The sequence below is a fragment of the Myxine glutinosa genome, chromosome 2 (assembly GCF_964187855.1).
Source record: "Myxine glutinosa chromosome 2, kmMyxGlut1.1, whole genome shotgun sequence".
NCBI lineage: Eukaryota > Metazoa > Chordata > Myxini > Myxiniformes > Myxinidae > Myxine > Myxine glutinosa.
The window spans coordinates 225,829,269-225,852,423 of NC_136262.1; the positions used below are offsets into that span (position 1 = coordinate 225,829,269).

The 23,155-nt window shown below is 44.1% G+C and overlaps 1 protein-coding gene across 1 annotated transcript; it reads right to left on the reverse strand.

Moving 5' to 3' along the window:
* Positions 1–5,060: 5,060 nt before the first annotated feature.
* On the reverse strand, positions 5,061–22,910 carry LOC137420775 (eukaryotic translation initiation factor 1A, Y-chromosomal). The gene is made up of 7 exons (XM_078772331.1): positions 22,468–22,910; positions 18,785–18,868; positions 16,129–16,232; positions 15,995–16,045; positions 6,326–6,407; positions 6,003–6,094; positions 5,061–5,494 (listed from the first exon to the last, which is right to left on the reverse strand). The coding sequence occupies exons 1-7, from the start codon at positions 22,481–22,483 to the stop codon at positions 5,489–5,491; spliced, it is 435 nt and encodes a 144-aa protein (XP_078628457.1). The 5' UTR covers positions 22,484–22,910; the 3' UTR covers positions 5,061–5,488.
* Between the last annotated feature and the right edge of the window lie 245 nt (positions 22,911–23,155).

The window sequence follows — 23,155 nt, forward strand, 5'->3', positions numbered from 1 at the left end:
CGACTGGACAACCCTCCCATCTACTTTCTCAACAATCATCTCCAAGAAATTCTGTCACTCAAGCTTTTGGGTCTCACTATCTGCCATGATCTTTCCTGGGAAAAACACATTTCCAAGCTGGCCTCCAAAGCCAGTCGCCGACTGGGCATCCTCCGTCGTGCAAAGTCCTTCCTTGGCACACCTGAGCTCCTCACCACATACAAGGCTTTCATCCGCAGCTCAATGGAATACTGTTCTCTCCTCTGGGGGAGAAGGCTCCTGCCTCACACCAAGCTCGGCTTCACGCTGTTGAAACCAAAGCTTTCAGAATCATTGGAATCTCCGGCGATGAAGCTAACTCCGAGGGCCTTTCACTTACTCACTGCAGGCAGGTTGGTGGTTTTTCTGCCTTCTCCCCGACTCCTCTCCGGCCTTGCTCCCCCAGCTCTCTCTGTGCTCTGTCCCCCAAATATTCCTACAGGTCACACAAGAGCTGCCAGCAACCCTCTTATGGTTAAACAGCCAAAATCAAGACTCTCTATTCACCTTCACTCTTTTATTCCCGCTTTTCTCCCACCTCTGGAACAAACTCCCTCACTCTCTTCAATCCCACTCCTCCCTCCAGGTCTTGAAAACAGCTGTTCATCACCATCTATCTTCCCCCATCCACAACCTTGATCTTTTCTACCCCCATTAATTCATCCCAGATCTACTTTTTTGAAATACCGACTTCTTTCTTGAAAGTCCAAGCAGTGTCCATATGTTTTATACCTCTCCCACCCCTCCGCCCCCTTCCCCCCACAGATCTCCCGATGTCCCTGCTCTTCACCTTGTTTCTCTCTCCCTTTATCATACGTTATGTTTTATGTGTCAGTTTCTCTTTTTGTGATCAATGTTAACTCTTACACGAGCCTCGATCTTGTATACAAAAAAACAAAACAAAAAAAAACCCCCAAAAAAACCCGACAATCTCAACCTGGTCAGATTCTTTTGGATTATTAGGTGTTTGAATGATGTAATATAACCCACTCTTCACATCCACAAATTATATTTGTCACAAATCAATCACAAAGCCCACTCTCGACACCCCTGAACTGGGGAAATACTCAACACAAAATTCTTTCCTCATTGCATCTTATTGTGTAATGCTGAAAATTCCTAATTGAGTCTCATGCATGAGCTAGTACTCGTACACTCAACGGATCAGGGTGCAACAGGATAAAAGGAAAAGCAGAGAGGGGAGGGACACCAACAGCAGAGTAAAAGGCCAAGATAGAGGCAGAATTGGACAAATAATGTAAGGGGAGGAATGGCGGGAAGGAGAGGATGCATGGGGTGGTCAAGATGGATACAGAAGGAAACTGTCAGGAAAGAAAACTGGAAATTTGGAAGGAGAAGGATTGCAGTGGGGTGGAAGGGGTTAACGAGGGCAGGAAATACCATGGTTTTGGATTGGGGGACAATCTGAGATGGGGTTGAACAGCTGTCTTGAAGACCTGGAGGGTAGAATGATATTGAAGAGGATATGGAGGTTGGTTCCACAAAGAGGGAAAAGAGGAACACATGAGTGGAGGTGAGCAGTATTCCTGGATTCAGGTAGTTTCACCAGAAGGGGTTTGATGGTGGAATGTGTGTACCCTGCCGAAATTGCGATGGCAGAGTGATAGGTTAGAGTGATGGTGACTCTACCTCATCACGGGAGATTCCAGTAATCTTGAAGGCCTTGGTTTCCATGGCTTCAAATTGAGCAAGATGTGAGGCAGGGGTTGCAATCCCAGAGGGGAACTCCATCACGGTGTGGATAAAAGCTTTGTAAGTGGTGAAAAGCTCAGGAGAGCTGAAGAAGGATTTCACACGACGGTGGATGCCTAAGTTGGTGGCTGGCTTTGGAGGCCAGCTTGGAAATGTGGTTTTCCCAGGAAAGATCATGGCAGATAGTGAGACCCAAAAGCTTGAGTGACAGAACTTCTTGGAGAGGATTGTTGAGAAAGTATATGGGAAGGTTTTCCAGACATAGTGTGAGATTTGTCAGGATTGAAAGACACGTTCCACTTGTTTGACCAGTTTGTGATTTGGTCCAGGTCTGCAGAGAGTGAAGAGGCTGCTGCCTGCCGATCTGATGGTTGAGATATGGAGCGGCAGAGGGTGGAGTCATCAGCAAAAAGATAGAGAGGATTTTTCAGAGTTGGAGAGATCATAATGAATACCAGAAAATGTACAGGGCCCAGAACACTGCCTTGAGTAACTCCAGCCTGGACAGGAAGATGAGATGAGAGAATTCCATTGAGAGCCACACGTTGACTACGACAAGAGAGGAAGTCTGCAAGCCATGTGTGGTGATATCCATGGATACCATAAGAGGAGAGTTTGGTGAGCAGGGTGGGCTGCCAGATCCTATCAAAGGCACGAGATACAGTCACATGAAAAAGTAAGTACACCCCATGTAAAGTTTTGACTTTTTCAACATATTTCAACATACAGCTATTTGATCTTCATTTCAACAATATTGAGAGATAAAGGTGACATAATATAACAAATATCATGAAACATTTACATTTTGTAGTTCATTGTATAATTTAAATAAACATGAATGCAAATTTCGCATGTGCAAAAAGTAAGTACACCCCTACATTTATCACTACTTCAAATACCAAAAATTAGAATCAGGTGCACCAGCTCAGGTGCAAATGATTAGAACATCGTCAGAGAGGATTTTGGAGGAAACTCTCTTATTTAAACCTCAGACATTTAGTTTGGTTTGCTCTTTGTTGTTGAAGTGTGTGGCATCACCATGCCTAGATCAAAAGAGCTCTCTGAGGCCTTCATAAAGAAGGTTATAGATGCCTACGAGTCTGGGAAGGGATTTAAAAAGATCTCCAAACAATTTGAAATCAATCATTCGACTGTCCGGAAGATCATCTACAAGTGGAGAAGATTCCAAACAACTGCCAGCTTGTTCAGGCCAGGCCGCCCCAGCAAGTTCAGCCCGAGAGCAGACCGCAAGATGCTGAAAGAAGTCTCTAAGAACTCCAGAATGTCATCACGGGACCTACAGGTAGCTCTTGCCACTGTTGATGTCAAAGTGCACGAGTCTACAATGAGAAAGAGGCTGCACAAATTTGATCTACATGGGAGGTGTGCCAGGAGGAAACCTTTGCTGTCCAGAAAGAACATCAAGGCAAGACTAAAGTTTTCCAATGAACACCTTGGCAAAGACCAGCACTTCTGGAACAATGTGCTCTGGACAGATGAGTCAGAGGTGGAGCTATTTGGCCACAGTACAAGAAGACATGTTTGGCGAAAACCAAAGACAGCATTTGACCACAAGAACCTGATACCAACTGTAAAGCATGGTGGTGGAAATATTATGGTTAGGGGCAGCTTTGCTGCATCATGGCCTGGGCAGCTCACCATCATATAATCCACTATGAATTCTTCATTGTACCAGAGGGTGCTTGAGGATAATGTGAGGCCATCTGTCGGAAAGTTGAAGCTCAACCGAAGGTGGACCTTGCAACATGACAATGACCCGACACATGCCAGTAAATCCACCAAGGAATGGCTGAAAAGAAAGAAATGGAGGGTTCTGGAATGGCCAAGTCAAAGCCCGGATCTAAATCCCATCGAGATGTTGTGGGGGGATTTGAAACGAGCTGTGCATGCAAAAAAAACCCTCAAACATCACACAGCTGAAAGAATTCTGCATAGAGGAGTGGGCAAAAATTTCTCCCAGTCGATGCCAGACAGTTGTAAGAAACGCCTACTTGAGGTTGTTTCTGCCAAAGGGGGCAATACCACTTATTAGAGCCAAGGGTGTACTTACTTTTTCCACATGCGAAATTTGCATTTATGTTTATTGAAATTATACAATGGACTACAAAATGTAAATGTTTCATGATATTTGTTATATTATATTACCTTTATCTGTCAATATTGTTGAAATGAAGATCAAATAGCTGTATGTTGAAATATGTTGAAAAAGTCAAAACTTTACATGGGGTGTACTTACTTTTTCACGTGACTGTATGTCAAGGGGGACGGCTCTGATTTCCTGTTTGGCGTTAAGGACCTCCATCCATTGTTGACAGCAGAAACAGTATGTCCAGAGTAGAGGGGCCTGGTCTGTATCCAAATTGATGATCAGAGATTAAGCCATTGGAGAAGAGAAAGGATTTAATGTAGGGGCAAGTATCAGTGCAGGAGAGAACAGACAGGGAAGATGTACAAAAGGAACAATTAACGAAATACAAACATCCAAATGCAAACTGGGGTTCTTGAGATTTTCAAGTCAGAGATACGTTTGAAAACGTCAGAGAAGGGATGGAATGAAAGGAAGAACTAAGAGATTTTTCTTTGAAGGTTATGTGAAAGCAGATTTGAGTAAAAATAGAAAGGTTGAAAGAGATCATGAAGGAGTATGGTGAAGGAGTATGGGGAGTGGGGGTGGATGGGGTTTTGGGTGTGAGGCGGGGAGGAATCTTTTTTGTGTGTTTGTTTGTATTTAAGACATTAAACTTAGGATATAAAGTTGTGAGGGAATAAGGGGCGAAAATAAAAGGTTGTACAGAGAAAGGACAATCGTGGACACACAACGACTAATGAGTCTACTGGGTTGGCCTCAATAAACTATGAAAAATCCAACTAATACACACAAATTTGCACGAATTACAAAACAAAATCGAACTAGAAACACATACACAGCAAAATAAACTATAAATTCGACAAAAACAATTGGGAGAACTTATCTTTGAGGATACCAGAGGAGCCAATTAATCAGCACGATCAGCTCAAGGAACCGGAACTTGTGGAGGCATGGCAACACAGCCAATGCATTTTTCTGCATTGATCAAATAATGAAATCAGAATTGGGCCATAGTTCACTTACAAAAGGGTCGACTCCTTTCTAAAGGTATGGTATCTTTAACAGCCTTAAAATTGGACAGTCAGCTTAATAGATCATCCTGTGAACAATTCGGAAGTTTCACGGTGAATATGTTATTGTTGTCACATCCTCAATTGAGAAAGATGAACAACCTCTAATCTAAAGTGTACCTGCAAGTAGAATACAAAACAAAACCAAATAAAATTTGTGCAGCAAATTCATATTTCGATGCATAATCTTGAAAAGCAGCAAAAAGTACAAGCAGAATTATGTGTAAAAAAAAAAAAAGGTCAAACTTCCGTCTGAACAACCAGCTCCAAAATTGTGCAAAAGTTAAACAATATTAAGATGTAAATATAATGTAGATCATTTTACATAGTCATAACCTTTTAATTTCCATTTACACGTACATCTCCTTCTCCCCCTTCACCTCTCCCCCAAAAAAATCTAAAACGGTGACAAACGGAATGGGTGCAAGCAGTTGCTGTATCCACTCATTTACAATGTTATTCACTACAGTGATTTCTTCATTCTTCTGCAACAGAAAATATCTGCGATTGTGGATGGTACCGACACTGCGATTATCAAGAAAAGCAATGCCATGATGGCTGCAGCCAAAGTTCATCTTTAGATCTGCAAATACAAAGGAAGAGGTGGTCACAAACTCCAAGGCTGCTTTCAAACACAAACCACGAGGGGTGTTCAAGAGCTTCTGGGGAAGGTACTCACAATTGTCTAAAATACACCAACAGTTCTAATTTTTCAATATATTGGAACCAAATATGTAATCAGCAAGAAAATTGACAATATTAAATCTTATTAATTTATATATACACCTCAATACGTTTTTGCACTTCTTATACTATTGTGAGCAATCGTTTGCAGAAGTTTTGGAATCTCCCCACCACTCTATAGTGTGGCATGAAACGATAGTGGTTGCTTCAAGTTCACACGTGAGCCATGACCATTTCCTTTTACACTAAAGTCAAGGTATTATTGCAGTATCTCATGCAGATTATGATTGCAATAAAAATGTAGATGCTGGCCATCATTCCAAATATCAAGTTCAACAATCATCCACCACTGTAGGATCAATGCAAGATTAATCCCATTATGGTAATACCAATATAAATATCCTTACATCATCAATGTCTTCCTCGTCATCCCCCATGTCATCGAAAAGGATGCCATCCTCATCACATGGCCCGAACGTGTCCGTCTCATTAATCTTGGCTGAGGAGGAGGAAACAAAGAAATATAAGAGATGGAAGGGAAATTTGAGAGGGCAAAAATGTGGGTAATGGACAATAATTTAGACATAGTAACGAATGGTTACAAATGGGTTGAGAAGATAATTCACAACCACTGACTTACGTCCATCCTCCTCACTCCCCCACCCCCCCACAAGACCACCTCCAAATAAGAAAAGAAAGAAAAGAAGAAAAGAGAACAACCCATTCTCACCATGCTCCGGCAGTTCTCCATATGCCTTTAAGCTTCGAGCCTCATCTGCATTGTACTTGAGAATTACATCTGCCTTGGTGTCCTAGCAAAAAAATGTATGGATCATTAAAGCAAGCAAAAAGGAACAATTTCTCACAAATTCTCGTTAAACTCAAAATCATTCACATAATGTCCAAGTATGCCTTAGCGGCTCGTCCTGTCAATACAAATTGTCGGTGCAAGTATGGAGATAATTTTGACCTGCTCCACAAAATAAACATTTGCACAAAATGGTTAATATTAATTACAATTAAAATGCTATTATGTTATACATTACAAAATACACCATATCCCAGTTTATTTAGGAATGTGCAAATATTTTCAATTCCTTATGGCTCGTGACAAAGCCAAGAACAAGTTTGCAACATAACTTAAGTTACAGTGGGATTTCTCTCACTTAAAACGCTATGCATTTGCAATATTATATTGGGTTTGCAATTGTCTGGGAGCCAAAATACTTTTGACAATGTTAATCACCCTGAAGTAGCATTTACAAGCTCACAGAACGGGACCGCCGAGTGCTGAAGCTCGTAGCGCATAAAAATCGTCTGTCCTTGGTTGCAGCACTCACTACCGAGTTCCAAACTGCCCCTGGAAGCAATGTTAGCACAACTGTTCATCGGGAGCTTCATGAAATGGGTATCCATGGCCGAGTAGCCGCACACAAGCCTAAGATCACCATGCGCAATGCCAAGCGTCAGCTGGAGTGGTGTAAAACTCGCTGCCATTGGACTCTGGATCAGTGGAAACGCGTTCCCTGGAGTGATGAATCACGCTTCACCATCTGGCAGTCCGACGGACGAATCTAGGTTTGGCGGATGCCAGGAGAACGCTACCTGCCCAAATGCATTGTGCCAACTGTAAAGTTTGGTGGAGGAGAAATTATGGTCTGGGGATGTTTTTCATGGTTCGGGCTTGGCCCTTTAGTTCCAGTGAAGGGAAATCTTAACGCTACATCAAACAATGACATTCTGGACGATTTTGTGCTTCCAACTTTGTGGCAACAGTTTGGGGAAGTCCCTTTCCTGTTTCAGCATGACAATGCCCCCATGCACAAAGGGAAGTCCATGCAGAAATGGTTTGTCAAGATCGGTGTGGAAGAACTTGACTGGCCTGCACAGAGCCCTGACCTCAACCCCATCGAACACCTTCTCAATGGTGAAGAACCACTTCAGAAAATTCCAGTATCCAGATCCAGATCACCAAAATCTAATCAATATGTACTCATCACACACCCAACCTGTCCATCAAATTTTGTCCAAATCCATCCCTAACCTTTTGAGATGTCCTGCTCACAAACAGACAAACAAACAGGGATGAATACATAACCTCCATCCACCTTCAGTGGCGGAGGTAATGAAGAAATACTTTTGAGAAAAATACCATTGGATCCTTTCCTTTCCTCTGATTATAAATGAGGCAGACAACTTTGGATTTCCATTGGAAAAATGAAAAAGCCTTACGATACAGTGCCCTCTGTTGGCACCAGACCATAACAGCGGTTTTGGTGAAATAAAAAGAAACCTGTCAAATAATAAAGGTGAGCAATGAGCATAATGAGCCATGGTGGCAGAATAGCTTACTTAGACGTAGCATATTCGTACTCACCTTTGAGCTATCCCATCTGGATTTTATTCCCACTTAATTTTATTCCGGACAACAAACTGCCCTGGTGTTTCACGGGTAGAGTTTACGGGTAGATGCAACAATCAATGAGTGCACAGTACCTAGGATGAATGTTAAGCTGGACGATATTAAAGATCCCAAGGCGTCTTTTGACGAAAAGTAGCGGGTTATTGCCGGTACCTTGGAAAAATTACAGCCCAAATTATAACTCCAGTTAAGTAATACAGCAGCTTTAACGGCATGGTCCCTGACCACCAATGAGAGGTTGCTGCATTACTCAGATAAATTGATGTTTCAGGTGGGCAAACCTAATTAAGGGCATGGAAAGAGATCCACTGAACTATCCTATCACCAATTATATGCTAACTCAGTCCCTTATCAACAATGAATAACGAGGAAAGCTTTTTCCCCTTTCTTTCTTCAATTCAAGATAACTAGCAAGTTGCCCGTGCCCACAAGTGATTCTAAACAGGGTGGGGATGAAGGTGGCAAAAATGCAAATGGCCCCTTCTGTCAGAGCCAGAAAGCTGTGAGCAACAATTTGCATTTATTGTCACATCTGATGGAATTTAAATTCTCTAATGGTTGCGAGGTAATTAAATGCTCTAATGGTGGCGAGGTATTTAAATGCTCTAATGGTGGCGAGGTATTTAAATGCTCTATTGGTGGCGAGGTATTAAAATGCTCTAATGGCGGTGAGGTATTAAAATGCTCTAATGGTGGTGAGGTATTAAAATGCTCTAATGGTGGCGAGGTATTTAAATGCTCTAATGGTGGCGAGGTATTTAAATGCTCTAATGGTGGCGAGGTATTTAAATGCTCTAATGGTGGCGAGGTATTTAAATGCTCTAATGGTGAAAGAGACTTCCGGTCCCTCGGGCGACGAGGCTTGCTTCGAGGTCTCCACGGCATCGAAGTTTGAGTGTTTTCCCATTCGTGTCTTTGTCGGGTTTCCGCTGGTTGTTTTGTTGTGTGTGTGTTGTTGTGTGTTTCTGTTTAGTTTTGGTTTTGTGGTTGTTGCGGCTTTGTGTGTGATTGGTCGTTTTTTATTCGCGCGTCGTGCGCGGCCTGGTCTTTCCGGGCTCCCTTCCCCCGTTGGTGTTTTGAGAGTGTAAGTTCTTTCCTTCAAAGTATTTGCTTGTTTCTTTGATTTTCTTTTCTCCCCCCTGCCTCTCGCGGGCATTTTACCCTTTGTCCGGCGTTTTTAAAAACAGGACAAACGGATAGACAAAGAATTCTATATTGATTCTTTCTCTCCTCCCGGACACGTGCTTGTTCGCTCTCCTCGTCTCGACTTGTGCCCCGCCCCCTATATCTCGTTTTTCTTCTGCCTCTGCTCCTTCTTTCTCAAATCCACGTTCTCGCTTGGAGACTTTTCCCAGATTGTTTTTCATGGTTTTCATGGTTCTGTTTGGATATTGTTGCAATATGTTTAAACCGCAGCCGTGATGCTAACCCCCCCCCCCCCCCCCCCCCCCCCCAGAATTTCCATGTTTTAAACGTTTCCCAGTGTGTACCCTGGTCAGAATAGGTACACCGTATCCCTGCGTGTCGTAAGAGACGACTAAGAGGGTTGTCGTCTGGAAGGGCATCCGGCCATAAAAACATTGCCTCAAAAAGAGAACCATGACAATTACAATTACATATGGGCAGAGCGCAGCCCGAAGTGGAGATCGGTTTCTGAGGTTTGGGACATGGAATGTAGGGACAATGACAGGGAGATCAGGAGAAGTGGTGGAAGTATTGGTCAGAAGAAGAGTGGACATATGTTGTATGCAGGAGACGAGATGGAAGGGAAGTGGTGTGAGAATGGTGAAGGGTAGGCAGGGGCAGAAATACAAGTTTGTGTGGCAAGGGCGCCCGGAGAGCGTGAATGGTGTTGGTGTCCTGTTTTCTGAGGAGTTTGTAGACAGTGTGGTGAGTGTGACTAGAGTGAGTGATAGGTTGATGATGGTGAAAATGATGATTGGAAAGCTCTTGGTGAACGTCATCTCGGGATATGCTCCGCAGGTTGGTCGAAGCGATGAAGAGAAGGACAAGTTCTGGTGTGCGATAGAGAAGCTGATGGAAAACGTGAAAGATGAGGAAGTTGTTGTGGTGGGAGGAGACCTGAATGGACATGTGGGAAGGAGTATGGATGGTTTTGAGGGAGTTCATGGGGGTTACGGATATGGTGTGAGAAATGGAGAAGGTGAAAGGATTTTGGAGTTTGCTGATGGAGATGATTTGTTGATTTGTAATACTCAGTTCCAGAAAGAGGATAATAAGCTTGTTACATACACGTCAGGTGGGTCGACGACAACCGTTGACAACCTCAAGGCGAGATAGGGGGCACCTCCGGGACACAAAGGTGATCCCGGGGGAGGAGGCTGTTTCACAGCACCACTTGGTTGTCTGCGACATAAGGGTGAGAGGTGCGAGGAGAGCTCGGCGGGTGAAGTACCAACCGAGAATGAAGGTGTGGAGGTTGAAAGAGGTGACAGTAAGGGAGGCATTAAAAGAGAGGCTGAGTAGGATAGAGGATGATGTGGTTGAGCTTGAAAGTGGTTGGATGTCAATGAAAGCTATTCTGTTGGGAGCCGTTGGTGAGGTATGTGGTTGGACAAAAGGACCACCGAGGCACTCGGAAACATGGTGGTGGGATGATGAAGTTGGAAAGAGGATTGACGAGAAGAGGAAGAAGTTCAAGGAGCAGAAACAGCAGAGCATGAAAGTTATAAGGCAGCCAGGAAGGCTGCAAAGAAAGAGGTAGCAAAGGCGCAGGAGGCATGTAGGAAAATTTTCGAAGAACGCTTGGATTCGGAAGAGGGTCAGAAAGCAGTATTCAGGATTGCAAAGCACATAGCGAAAGAGAGGTGTGATGTGATGGGGGTGAGTTGCTTGAAGGATGAAGTGGGACAAATCGTTGTCGACCCAGATGGAATTAAAGGAAGATGGAAAAGATATATGGAAATGCTGTTGAATACAGAGAATGAATGGGATGGCAACATAGAGAGTAACCCAGTTTTAGGACCGGCAGAGAAGATAACTGAGAAGGAAGTTGAGGAAGCGATAAAAGCAATGAAGAGTGGAAAAGCGGGAGGGCCGACGGGAGTTGTGGGAGATATGTTGAAGGCAGCAGGAAGTTGGGGTGTGAAGAGAATGACAGAGATCTGTAATCTGGTGGTGAAAGAAGGCCGCATTCCAGTGGATTGGGAACTGAGTACCCTCGTCCCTCTATACAAGGGGAAAGGTGACCCTCTGGAGTGTGGCTCGTACCAAGCGATGAAGTTATTGGAGCATGGAATGAAGGTATTGGAAAGGGTGTTGGAGAGGAGGATAAGGAAGAAAGTGAAGATCGACGAAATGCAGTTTGGATTTATGCCAGGAAGAGCAACGACAGACGCGCTTTTCATTGTGAGGCAGTTGCAGGAGAAGTACATGGAGAAGAGGAAGAAGTTGTTTTTTGGGTTTGTTGATCTGGAGAAAGCATTCGATAGGGCTCCACGCAAAGTATTGACATGGGCATTGAGGAAGTTTGGAGTGGAGGAATGGTTGATCAGAGTAGTGATGGCAATGTACAAAAGAGCGCGCACAGCTGTAAGGACGAAGGACGGGAACAGTGGTGAGTTTGAGGTGAAGGTGGGAGTGCATCAGGGGTCGGTACTAAGTCCACTACTATTTGTAGCTGTGATGAAGGTGCTGGCTCAGAATGTAAATGAGGGTTTACCGTGAGAGTTGTTGTATGCAGATGATCTGGTGTTGATTGCGGAAAGTATGGATGGACTGAAGGAAAAGATGAACAAGTGGAAGGAATGTATGGAGACAAAAGGTCTGAAGGTGAATATCAGAAATACGAAGGTGATGGCAAGTGGTAAAGCATGTGGTGAGGTGGAAAGAACTGGGAAGTGGCCGTGTGCTGTGTGCAGGAAGGGTGTCGGAGTGAACTCCATTCAATGTACAATGTGCGCTGAGTGGGTTCATCAAAAATGTAGTGGTCTGAGGGTCATTTACCAGTGTGGCAGCTACATTCAAATGTAAGGTGTGCACAGAGGGAGCTGCAGATGGAGGAAATGTTGAGTTGGATCTTGGAGATGGCGTGAAGCTGGAAGGTGTGAAAACATTTTGCTACCTCGGAGACATGCTGAATGGAGAAGGTGGATCAGACTCAGCAACGGTTGCTCGAGTGAGATGTGCATGGAAGAAGTTTCGGGAACTGAGTGGCGTGCTGATGAGGAGGAGAGTGTCGCTGAAGCTGAAGGGAAAGGTGTATGCTGCATGTGTGAGAAGTGTTATGATTTATGGGAGCGAGACATGGGTAATGAACGTAGAGCAGCAACGAAGGCTGGAAAGGGTGGAAATGCGAATGGTTCGATGGATGTGCGGAGTATCGTTGAGAGAAAGGAAGACAAATGATGAATTGCGAAAGATGATGGGAATATTGCCTGTGATTGATGCTGTGAAGAGGAACAGGTTGAGATGGTTTGGTCATGTGTTGAGGAAGGATGAAAGTGACTGGTTGAGAAGAGTGATGGAAATTAATGTAGAAGGAAGTAGAGGACGGGGAAGACCGAGAAAGACTTGGCTAAAGATGGTGGAAGAAGAAATGCGGGCAAGGGGGTTAACAAGGAGAGATGCAGAAAATAGGGCAAAATGGAGAAGATCGTCATGGGGACCGCAAGGGTAACCCCCGCTCTAGCAGGGAAAATGGCCTTAAAATGCATGTTGTTGTTGTTGTTGTTGTGTAATGGTGATGAGGTATTTAAATGTTCTTATGGTGATGAGGTATTTAAATGCTATAATGGTGGTGATGTGCTCCATTTGGTGTTGGCTTAGCGGTTAGGGTGCCGGCTTGGGATCCTAGGGTCCTGGGTTCGAATCCCGGTCGATCGCTGAATTAACGCCAGGGGGGTTGACTCAGCCTGTCATCCTTCCGAGGTCGGCAAATTGAGTACCAGCTTGCTGGGATGAATGATCCCGGTGTGTACCCCGGTTTAGAATAGGTACACTGTATCCCTGCACATCGTAAGAGGCGACTCAGGGTTGGCGTCAGGAAGGGCATCCGGCCATAAAAACATTGCCTCAAACAGGGAACCATGAATGTCATGGGGCCCACAAGGCTAACTCCCGCTCTAGCGGGGAAAATGGCCTTAAAACGATCATTCATATATTATATGTGCTCCATTTGAACCGCTTGTTCAATATAAGCTGTGTAGCTTTCTGATGCCTAGGGTCCGTAATATAAATTTGTATTCTATTGCTGTCAAAGGCAGTGAACAATTGCAAATTAATAGTAGGATTATTATCTGCATATTGGCATGGGAATGCAAGACCAAGCCATGATCTTTTATCCACCTGTTAAACCACCCCAAGTCCTCTCAGAATTTTCCTTATGTATCCATCTTGTCCACCCCTTGTGTTCTCCCCTACATCTCGTCGTCTGCATCCCTTCTTTGTCTGTCTCCGTCTACCTTCTCCCTCCACCCTGCTATTGGTGTTTCCCCTGTCTCTTGCCGTTTCCTTTGTTAACTTAAGTCATGTCCTGATCTGCTCATGTGCCCCAGCTCTTCCACGAGCCTATACCATGTAAAAAAAAAAATATATATACAGTGGGGAGAACAAGTATTTGATACACTGCCGATTTTGCAGGTTTTCCCACTTACAAAGCACGTAAAGGTCTGTAATTTTTATCATAGGTACACTTCAACTGTGGAAGACGGAATCTAAAACAAAAATCCTGAAAATCACATTGTATGATTTTTAAGTAATTAATTTGCATTTTAATGCATGAAATAAGTATTTGATCACCTACCAACCAGTAAGAATTCCGGCTCTCACAGACCTGTTAGTTTTTTCTTTAAGAAGCCCTCCCATTCTCCACTCATTACCTGTATTAACTGCACCTGTTTGAACTCGTTATCTGCATAAAAGACGTCTCCAGACCGTCTCCGACCACAAAGACCGACCGCAAAGCCGTCTCCAGACCTGTCCACACTCAGACTCCAACCTCTCCACAATGGGCAAGACCAGAGAGCTGTCTAAGGACATCAGGGACAAATTTGTAGACTTGCACAAGGCTGGGATGGGCTACAGGACAATAGGCAAGCAGCTTGGTGAGAAGGCAACAACTGTTGGCGCAATTATTAGAAAATGGAAGAAGTTCAAGATGACAGTCAATCTCCCTCGGTCTGGGGCTCCATGCAAGATCTCACCTCGTGGAGCCTCAATGATCATGAGAAAGGTGAGGGATCAGCCCAGAACTACACGGCAGGACCTGGTCAATGACCTGAAGAGAGCTGGGACCACAGTATCAAAGAAAACCATAAGTAACACACTACGCCGTCATGGATTAAAATCCTGCAGCGCACGCAAGGTCCCTCTGCTCAAGCCAGCGCATGTCCAGGCCCGTCTGAAGTTTGCCAATGACCATCTGGATGATCCAGAGGAGGAATGGGAGAAGGTCATGTGGTCTGATGAGACCAAAATAGAGCTTTTTGGTTTAAACTCCACTCGCCGTGTTTGGAGGAAGAAGAAGGATGAGTACAACCCCAAGAACACCATCCCAACCGTGAAGCATGGAGGTGGAAACATCATTCTTTGGGGATGCTTTTCTGCAAAGGGGACAGGACGACTGCACCATATTGAGGGGAGGATGGATGGGGCCATGTATCGCGAGATCTTGGCCAACAATCTCCTTCCCTCAATAAGAGCATTGAAGATGGGGCGTGGCTGGGTCTTCCAGCATGACAACGACCCGAAACACACAGCCAGGGCAACTAAGGAGTGGCTCCGTACGAAGCATCTCAAGGTCCTGGAGTGGCCTAGCCAGTCTCCAGACCTGAACCCAATAGAAAATCTTTGGAGGGAGCTGAAAGTCTGTTGCGCAGCGACAGCCCCGAAACCTGAAGGATCTGGTGAAGATCTGTATGGAGGAGTGGGCCAAAATCCCTGCTGCAGTGTGTGCAAACCTGGTTAAGAACTACAGGAAACGTCTGATCTCTGTAATTGCAAACAAAGGTTTCTGTACCAAATATTAAGTTCTGTTTTTCTGATGTATCAAATACTTATTTCATGCAATAAAATGCAAATTAATTACTTAAAAATCATACAATGTGATTTTCAGGATTTTTGTTTTAGATTCCGTCTTCCACAGTTGAAGTGTACCTATGATAAAAATTACAGACCTTTACGTGCTTTGTAAGTGGGAAAACCTGCAAAATCGGCAGTGTATCAAATACTTGTTCTCCCCACTGTATATATATAAGACTGACACAGACACAAACACCCACAGTTCTGCAATGTCAAGACTCACTCCTTCACTATGTAATGGTGAATAAATGCTAAACAACAACATTTATGCAACTTATTATTAAAGTGAAAAAACATTTGTTTTTAACGTCAGAAAAACTTTGCTCTCTCTCCTCTGGGCTGGTGCTCCTGCCTCACACCGAGCTCAGCTTCACGTTGTAGCAACCAAGGCTTTTAGAATCATTGGAATCTCCCGCCATGAAGCTGACTCTGAGGGCCTAAAAACTCTCTCTCACCGCAGGCAGGTAGGTGGTCTTTTTGTCTTTTACCGACTCCTCTCTGGCCTTGCTCCCCCTGCTCTGTCTGTGCTCTGTCCCTGAAATATTCCTACAGGGGACACAAGATCTGCCAGCAACCCTCTTCTGGTGAAACTGCCAAAATCAAGACTCTCTGCTCACCTTCACACCTTCATTCCTCTTTTCTCCCACCTCTGGAACAAACTCCCACACTCTTCAATCCCTCTCCTCCCTCCAGGTCTTTAAAACAGCTGTTCACGACCATCTCTTATCTTCCCCCATCCAAAACATTGATCTTTTCTACCCCCATTAATACACCCCAAATCCACCTTTTTCAAATTCTGTTTTCTTTCCTGAAAGTCCCTATAGCGTTGGCATTACTATGCAATTAATTTAATTATAAATGTACAACAATCAAAATCAAAGTTTGGAAGATAAGCAACAAACTTTTAGAAAACAAAAATTAAAACGCCATTTTTACCTGGTAGTCCCTCAGGCCAACGAGAACGATGTCAGACATGTTTATCCAGACCTGAGCACAAACAAAAGGTTTTAGTGAAGAGACACCAATCCTTCTGAGAGCCTTCACCTTAACCGGGAAAACCGAGACGATACCTTTTTCCGAAGTTTTCCGCGAATGTGGCAAAGACGTTTTACTCCATCAAAACAGAGTGCCTCCAATCGACCATTCCCCAACATTTTGACAACCTGAGCATACTCTGAAAGAAAAAGAATTTTTAAAAATTCACATCATCCCTTTCAAATTTCTCAAGCAGAGATTCACTTGATCCGTTCACCTACCAAAGCCCCACAAATCCAGAAGACCAGTCACAGACATCACTTTCCAATGCACCCCTAACCCCACCGCTCCCGTCCCCGACCCTCACAATTTTTTTTAAATTAAATGCATCATGAAGCTGAGTGGGATCTTGAGAGGCGTGACAAGAAGCACACCAACCGAAAGAATATTGGAATAACGATCGTCCAAGGAGATGCCTCTATAAATGGCAATGAACACAGCAGAATTGAACCAATTAAACAAACGCCAGATCTGACGCAAGATCAATCAAGTCATGAATGATTGTACAGGTAGAATGGTTTTGTCTAATAAAAACAATTTAATTACACATCAAAACTGATAGCACTACTTTATTATATACACCAACTACCTGTGGTGCAGTAAGTATAAAGGTAAAACTATATGAATAATATGTCCTCTTTAGTCTTCAAAAAGGTACCAACCGCAAACGTAAATGCAGTCCCGATAGAGCGTTCTTCCTCGGTGCCCATGGTCCAACAAGTCTTGTCGAGGATCGACATTAGGATAGTTGTGATGGTTCAGTGCACAACATCAGCAACACAAAGAACTTGCCAGGAAAGGCACACCGCTCCAGCAAAACGCAGAATGCACTTTGGCAGACGAGCATCTACCTCACAAAATCCTGGCTGACTCCACATAGCGAAATTAGAGTGGTGCTCCAAGGAACCTCTCTAAACTAGGTATGCCATGCAAGCAAAATCACAAATTCACTCGGGCAGGTGAGCAAATTGCTCACAAACTCCTGACTGGCTCCAAGCGAGAACAATGCAACAATGCTGCTTTGTTGCTTCTTAGCAGATCATTGACACAATCTCCCAAAATCACACACTGAGACAAATCACAATAAACATGTCTCTAAACCACAGTGCCTGAAGACGATTTCACGTAGCCTCTCATGGCATATTTTCTGCAGTCTCCATCATTGCTTCAAGGCCCTCTCCCCTCATCGCTCATCATCACAAGAAAACCTTTGGGAAAGTCCCATAAGTTTCTGGTAAGTTCAGAACCAGTGCATCTTCAGTGGCAATTTTGTACTTCTATTGGATCTTTGAGAAATCACAAATTGATTACATGTTACCATGAATCAATTGAGGACCTGTACATTTAAAGCCAAAAAAACATTTGACAGCGTAAACAGGGATACAATGTGCAATATATTTATAGAAGGGTATGGAATACCCAGAAAGTTCCTCAGAATGATAAAGAACAGACAATGGATACAAACACAGCGTGAAGTGTAATATAAAGAAGTCGCCAGAATTGTAGGTCACAACAGGAGTCAGACAGTGATGCATGCCGTTTCCACCAATGTTTCACCTTGTATTGGACTGGGTATTAACAAGGACTACATATCATGCCAAATGCGGAATTGAGTGGGCTCATGGTGATCATCTGGAGGAGCTCAGCTTTGCAGATGACATGTTTCCCATTGGATACCAAGCAAAGTATGCAAGAGAAAGTAAATAAGATCTAGGAGTATGTCCTGCAAGTAGGACTGAAAATAAACACCAACAAAACAGAGCATTGTTACCCTGCGCTCGTGAGCGAAAAGTGGGGTTAAGCAATAGGTTGCGCGTGTATGCGTGGTGTACGTACATACGTATGGCATACATAAGTACGTCTGCATTTTTTAAAATTTATTTCCTCAGCAAGCCTTGGTCCGATTGACAAAACGTTGCACCACAGGAGCGCCTTCTGTAGATTGGTTCGCCTCTGTGCTTGTCAAGTATTCCCATAGGGAATAAGACACGTTAATGATGATGTCTTCAGTGCCTTCATTATGACGTCATAATTCGACAAGTACAACGATTGATCTGATCAGTAAGAATATTTTTTATCTGTGCAACTGTTGGTCAGATGGATGCTGAATTTTCACCATAGGAGCACCTCCTCCTGTAGAATTTTTAAATGATAATTAGGACATCATAGGTCATGTGGTACAGGCACCATCTTGGGCAAAAAAAAAAAACGAAAAACGTTGCACTTCTATATCTCCGATACCACTCCATGGAAAAATTTGAAACATGGCTCATTGTAAAGAACTCTGCATTGGGAATAAGTGTTGTTAATGATAACGTCATTACTACTTTAATTATGATGTCATAATTTGACAAGCACAACGCTTCGTCTGATCAGTTTGAAATTTATTGAGTGTGATGTACGCAACAATTATATTGGAGAATGTAAATTTATGAAGTTATCGGTCATGTGGTCTGGCAGCCATATTGGATCAAAGAGAAAAAAAACCCTGAAAAAAACCAGAAGAGTTGGCTCACACCAAGTTGACTGTGTGGGGTAAGTATTCTATGAATACCATCTAGTTTTAACAGTGGTCAATTTTTTATAATTGATAACAAATGTTCAGTGTCCAAGTAGTCTTGGCTGTTAGACATCAGAAATGAAAAAAGTTAAACAATGAAATAAATAAAAATGTATTCATAATATTCTCACCTTGTCCATCCTCCTTGAAAACCAGCTCTCTCTTGTCAGATTCGTTCTCATTTTTCCCCCTTCGCCGATTTTTTCCTCCCTTTCCTGCAGCAAAAAAATTGCATTTTATCCTGAGGTGTTTGTATCATGAAGGGTGATGCGATGATTAAGGATGGGAGTGGAGGCTAGTGACAGAGAGCAGGCAGTATTGAAGGTGTAGGAAGGATATTTTGGGGGGCTGTTGAACCAGGGAGGGGGCACCAGCAAGCTGAAGCTGTCGAGTTATGTGGAAGGGGAAGTGAAGTTGGTGGGGATCAGAGGAGGAGGTGCAGATGACATTGAAGAGGATGAAAGGAAGGGCGCCAGGCATTGATGAGTTGTGTGCAGAGGATAATTGTGGCAGGATAAGTTAGTCAGTTGGATGAGAGGTTGTTGAATGTATGTATGAAAGAGGGTTCCGTTCCAGAGTATTGGAGGACAGGGTTAATCGTGCCGATTATGGAAGGCAACATCCGGGGAAATACTGGGGCATTACGGTTCCTAAGTCATGTAATGAAGATGCTGGATGGGATTCTGGATGGGAGGATAAGGAAGAATGTGGAGATGGAGATCAGTGTGGAGCAGCAGTGGTTAGGAAGGGTAGGGGGACAACAGATGGGATGTTCATCCTGAGACAGCTGGTGGAGAAGAGGTTGGAGGTGTAAGGTGAAATAGCATTGGGATTTGTGATCTGAAGAAGGCCGATGACACTGTCCCAAGAGATGGTGATGGCAACACAGAGATGGATGGGAGTGCGAGAAGCAGGGTTAGTTGGTGAAAGGGATGTACAAGGCAACGAAGGGAAACGCTTTGGTTGGTCCTGGGATGTCGCAGGAATTCAGTGTGAACATCAGCTTGAGGCAGGGAAGCGCTCTCGGCCCGTTCATGTTTAGCATGGTGATAGAGCTGATAAGCAGGAAGGACAGCTTCAGCTCGGCCGGTGCCCCCTCCCTGGTTCAACAGCCCCCCAAAATATCCTTCCTACACTTCAATACTACCCCCTCTCTGTCACTCGCCTCCACTCCCATCCTTAATCATCGCATCACCCTTCATGCCCTTACTATCCCCATCCCTGTCACGAGGCAATTTATAGATAATCTTCTTCCCACCATCCTCTTCCAATTTATTGGACAACTCCCCCTCCTCCTCCATATCATTTCTCACCTAATCCACAGCTCTCCTTGCTGCTTTCTTCTTATGCCAATATAACTGCAGCAACCCCATATCTGGCTACCTCCCTCCATCCTTGATATTCTCTATCCTCTTTCACACCTTTTCACCAACTACTTTTGCTACTTCCTCCGTCCACCGTAGCTGGTTTCTATCCCTTGGCGATGCACCTTTCCTGACGACCTTCCACACAAAACTTCTGCAATTGCCCTTCTGCAATCTGCCATGATATTTCTTGGGAAAACCACATTTCCAAGCTGGCCTCCAAAGCCAGTCACCGACTGGGCATCCTCCATCGTGCGAAGTCCTTCCTAGGCACACCTGAGCTCCTCACCACATACAAGGCTTTCATCCGCAGCTCAATGGAATACTGTTCTCCCCTATGGGCTGGTGCTCCTGCCTCACACCTAGCTCGGCTTCACGCTGTTGAATCCAAAGCTTTCAGAATCATTGGAATCTCCCGCGATGAAGCCATCTCTGAGGGCCTTTCACTCACTCACCGCAGGCAGGTAGGTGGTCTTTCTGTCTTCTACCGACCCCTCTCCGGCCTTGCTCCCCCAGCTCTCTCTGTGCTCTGTCCACCAAATATTCCTACAGGTCACACAAGATCTGCCAGCAACCCTCTGATGGTTAAACTGCCGAAATCTCGGCTCTCTGCTCACCTTCACTCTTTCATTCCTCTTTTCTCCCGCCTCTGGAACAAACTCCCACACTCCCTTCAAACCCACTCCTCCCTCCAGGACTTTAAAACAGCTGTTCACCACCATCTCTTATCTTCCCCCATCCAAAACCTTGATCTTTTCTACCCCCACTAATTCACCCCAGATCCACCTTGTTTGAAATTCCAACTTCTTTCCTGGAAGTCCTGGCAGTGTCCATATGTTTTATACCTCTCCCACCCCCACTTCCCATGCCTCCCCCCAAAGCCCTCTCCCTCCCACAGATCTCTCGATGTCTCCATGTCTCTCGGTCCCTGCTCTCAAATGTTGTGTTTGTGTCCTTCCCCCTCTCTCCCCATCTTGTCTACCGCTCCCGATGTTATTTGTTTTATGTGTCGGTTTGTCTGTTTGTCTTTCTGTGTGATTAATGTTCGCTCTTTCATGAGCCTCGATCTCGTATACAACACAAAAAAAAAAAAACGCCTCTCCGGAACTTCTTCGACTCCTCCAAACCTTCCGTCTCTTCACCAAGTTGCTTCTACCTGGCCCTCAGCCTCTCCTTGTACTCTATGATGATGTTTCCCCAACACTTCCCCACCGAATAATCTTCCTACGCCGACCTCCCTCCTTTTCTTCATCCGTATCACAAACACCACAGGCTTGCGGGGTATTGTGTTATGTATCGTTTTTGACGCTATCTCTCATTGGGAATAATTGTCATGGTTAGCTGCAAGGCTAACCTTTGTCATGGGGACCGCAAGGCTAACTCCCGCTCCAGCAGGGAAAATGGCCTTAAAATGCATGTTGTCTCATTGGGAATAATCACTGGAAGGATTTGAGTAGCTGGATCCGAATCTTCACCAAAATCTAATAATTTCGTCCTCATCACACACCCAACCTCTCCACCAAATTGTCCGAATCTGATTACCCCTAGGTAAGGCAAAGGCAAACCACCCAATGAAGTCATTGCCATGGGGATGCTTTGACATCACTATTGGTATGGAAGACATAGGAATATCTACGATAAAAAGCAGTCTCTAACTTACCAGAGATGTTTACATCCGTCCCTCCTTTTCCCCTACTGTGATTTCCTTCTGAATTTTCCTACTGAAAAATTTTCCTAATTTCCTACTGAAAAACTGAATTCCCCTACTGTGATTTCGTACTGAATTTTCCCCTACTGAAGACATAGGAAAATCTACATTTCCCCTACTGTGATGAGTACACACGTGATCACCGGCACCCTGAACAAATTACAAATTCCCTCTCCGAGTACCCCTAGGTAAGGCAAAGGCAAACCACCCAATGAAGTCATTGCCATGGGGATGCTTTGACATCACGATTGGTATGGAAGACACAGGAATATCTACGATATAAAGCAGTCTCTAACTTACCAGAGATGTTTACATCTGTCCCTCCTTTTCCCCCTTTGGGGAAGAAACCCCATGTTTTCCCCTCTTTTCTCTATATCTTTCCTCCCCAACTCGACCCTTCAGTTCCTATCTCTTCCTCCTTGTGTCGATATGCGAGGGAATGAGGTCATTCTTATAAACAATCCTCTTTTCTTTGAAAATGAGACACAACCACTAACCAGAACAGCTGTACAAATCCAACAGTTTGGAACTTTAAAATAGCAAATGAAGATTAAAAACAATGAATTCCAGTTAAGCAAGAGATCAGGTAGGCATTAACACGCAGTTCATGCAGATAACGGCGTTGGGTTAACAACTTGCACAGCAACTATGATCGGAACGCTGAAAAGTCACCGAGGCCTAGTCAAAGCAGAGCTAGCCTTTCTCATCGTACACTCAAAATCTCAACAATCTCGCCACCTACCTTTATTCTTGGGCATGTTGACGTGAGAGTGAAGCTAAACAAAATGGGAGGAAGATTCGAAAGCAAATGTGGAAACCCAGCGAAAGATGACACCAAGCGATCAACAGTTCTCGTTTGAGATGGAAGCGCACGCACTCTGCCCGAGAAAAAAGCAATATCGCGCATGCGCAGTACAAACATTTGTTCATTAATCTTCTTCTTCTTATGAGTTTTATGTCATGTTCAGAGACGCGAGGCTCTATACACGCCACGCTCTGATCATAACTGTGTTGCAAAGAAAATATATTGAAAAGGAGGCCTATGCCTATGGGATATCCATAAAACTACATAGGTCTCCCACACGCTTTCACAAAGTTGAGGCCCGCCTTGCACAAACGAGGATGCTTCTGGTTTAAATGACCAAAAATGCCGGGCAGGCCAGACCCACCGACCCCCTCCTCTCTAACGATTTTAAATAGGAGTAACCTAGGTCCGTCATATAGGCGGCATACCAGAAATAAGTGAGATAAATATTCGGATTCCCTACAGGCTGTTCATTAATTTTTTTTAATTTTTTCATATTTCACATATACCGAAGAGTTCATACTTAATTGATTAAAATTGGAAAAATAGACATTGACTTCGCAATTGTCGCTTAGGAAGACATGAAAAAAAGAATAGCGAGAACATTTCATGTATTAAACGAGTT

Excerpts from the sequence above, each read along its gene's own strand:
- LOC137420775 (XM_078772331.1), bottom strand. Across the intron at positions 16,046-16,128 it reads GCGGAAAACTTCGGAAAAAG|GTCTGGATAAACATGTCTGA; the intron begins GTATCGTCTCGG and ends GTTTGTGCTCAG. Across the intron at positions 6,408-15,994 it reads TTGGCCTGAGGGACTACCAG|GACACCAAGGCAGATGTAAT; the intron begins GTAAAAATGGCG and ends TTTTTTTGCTAG.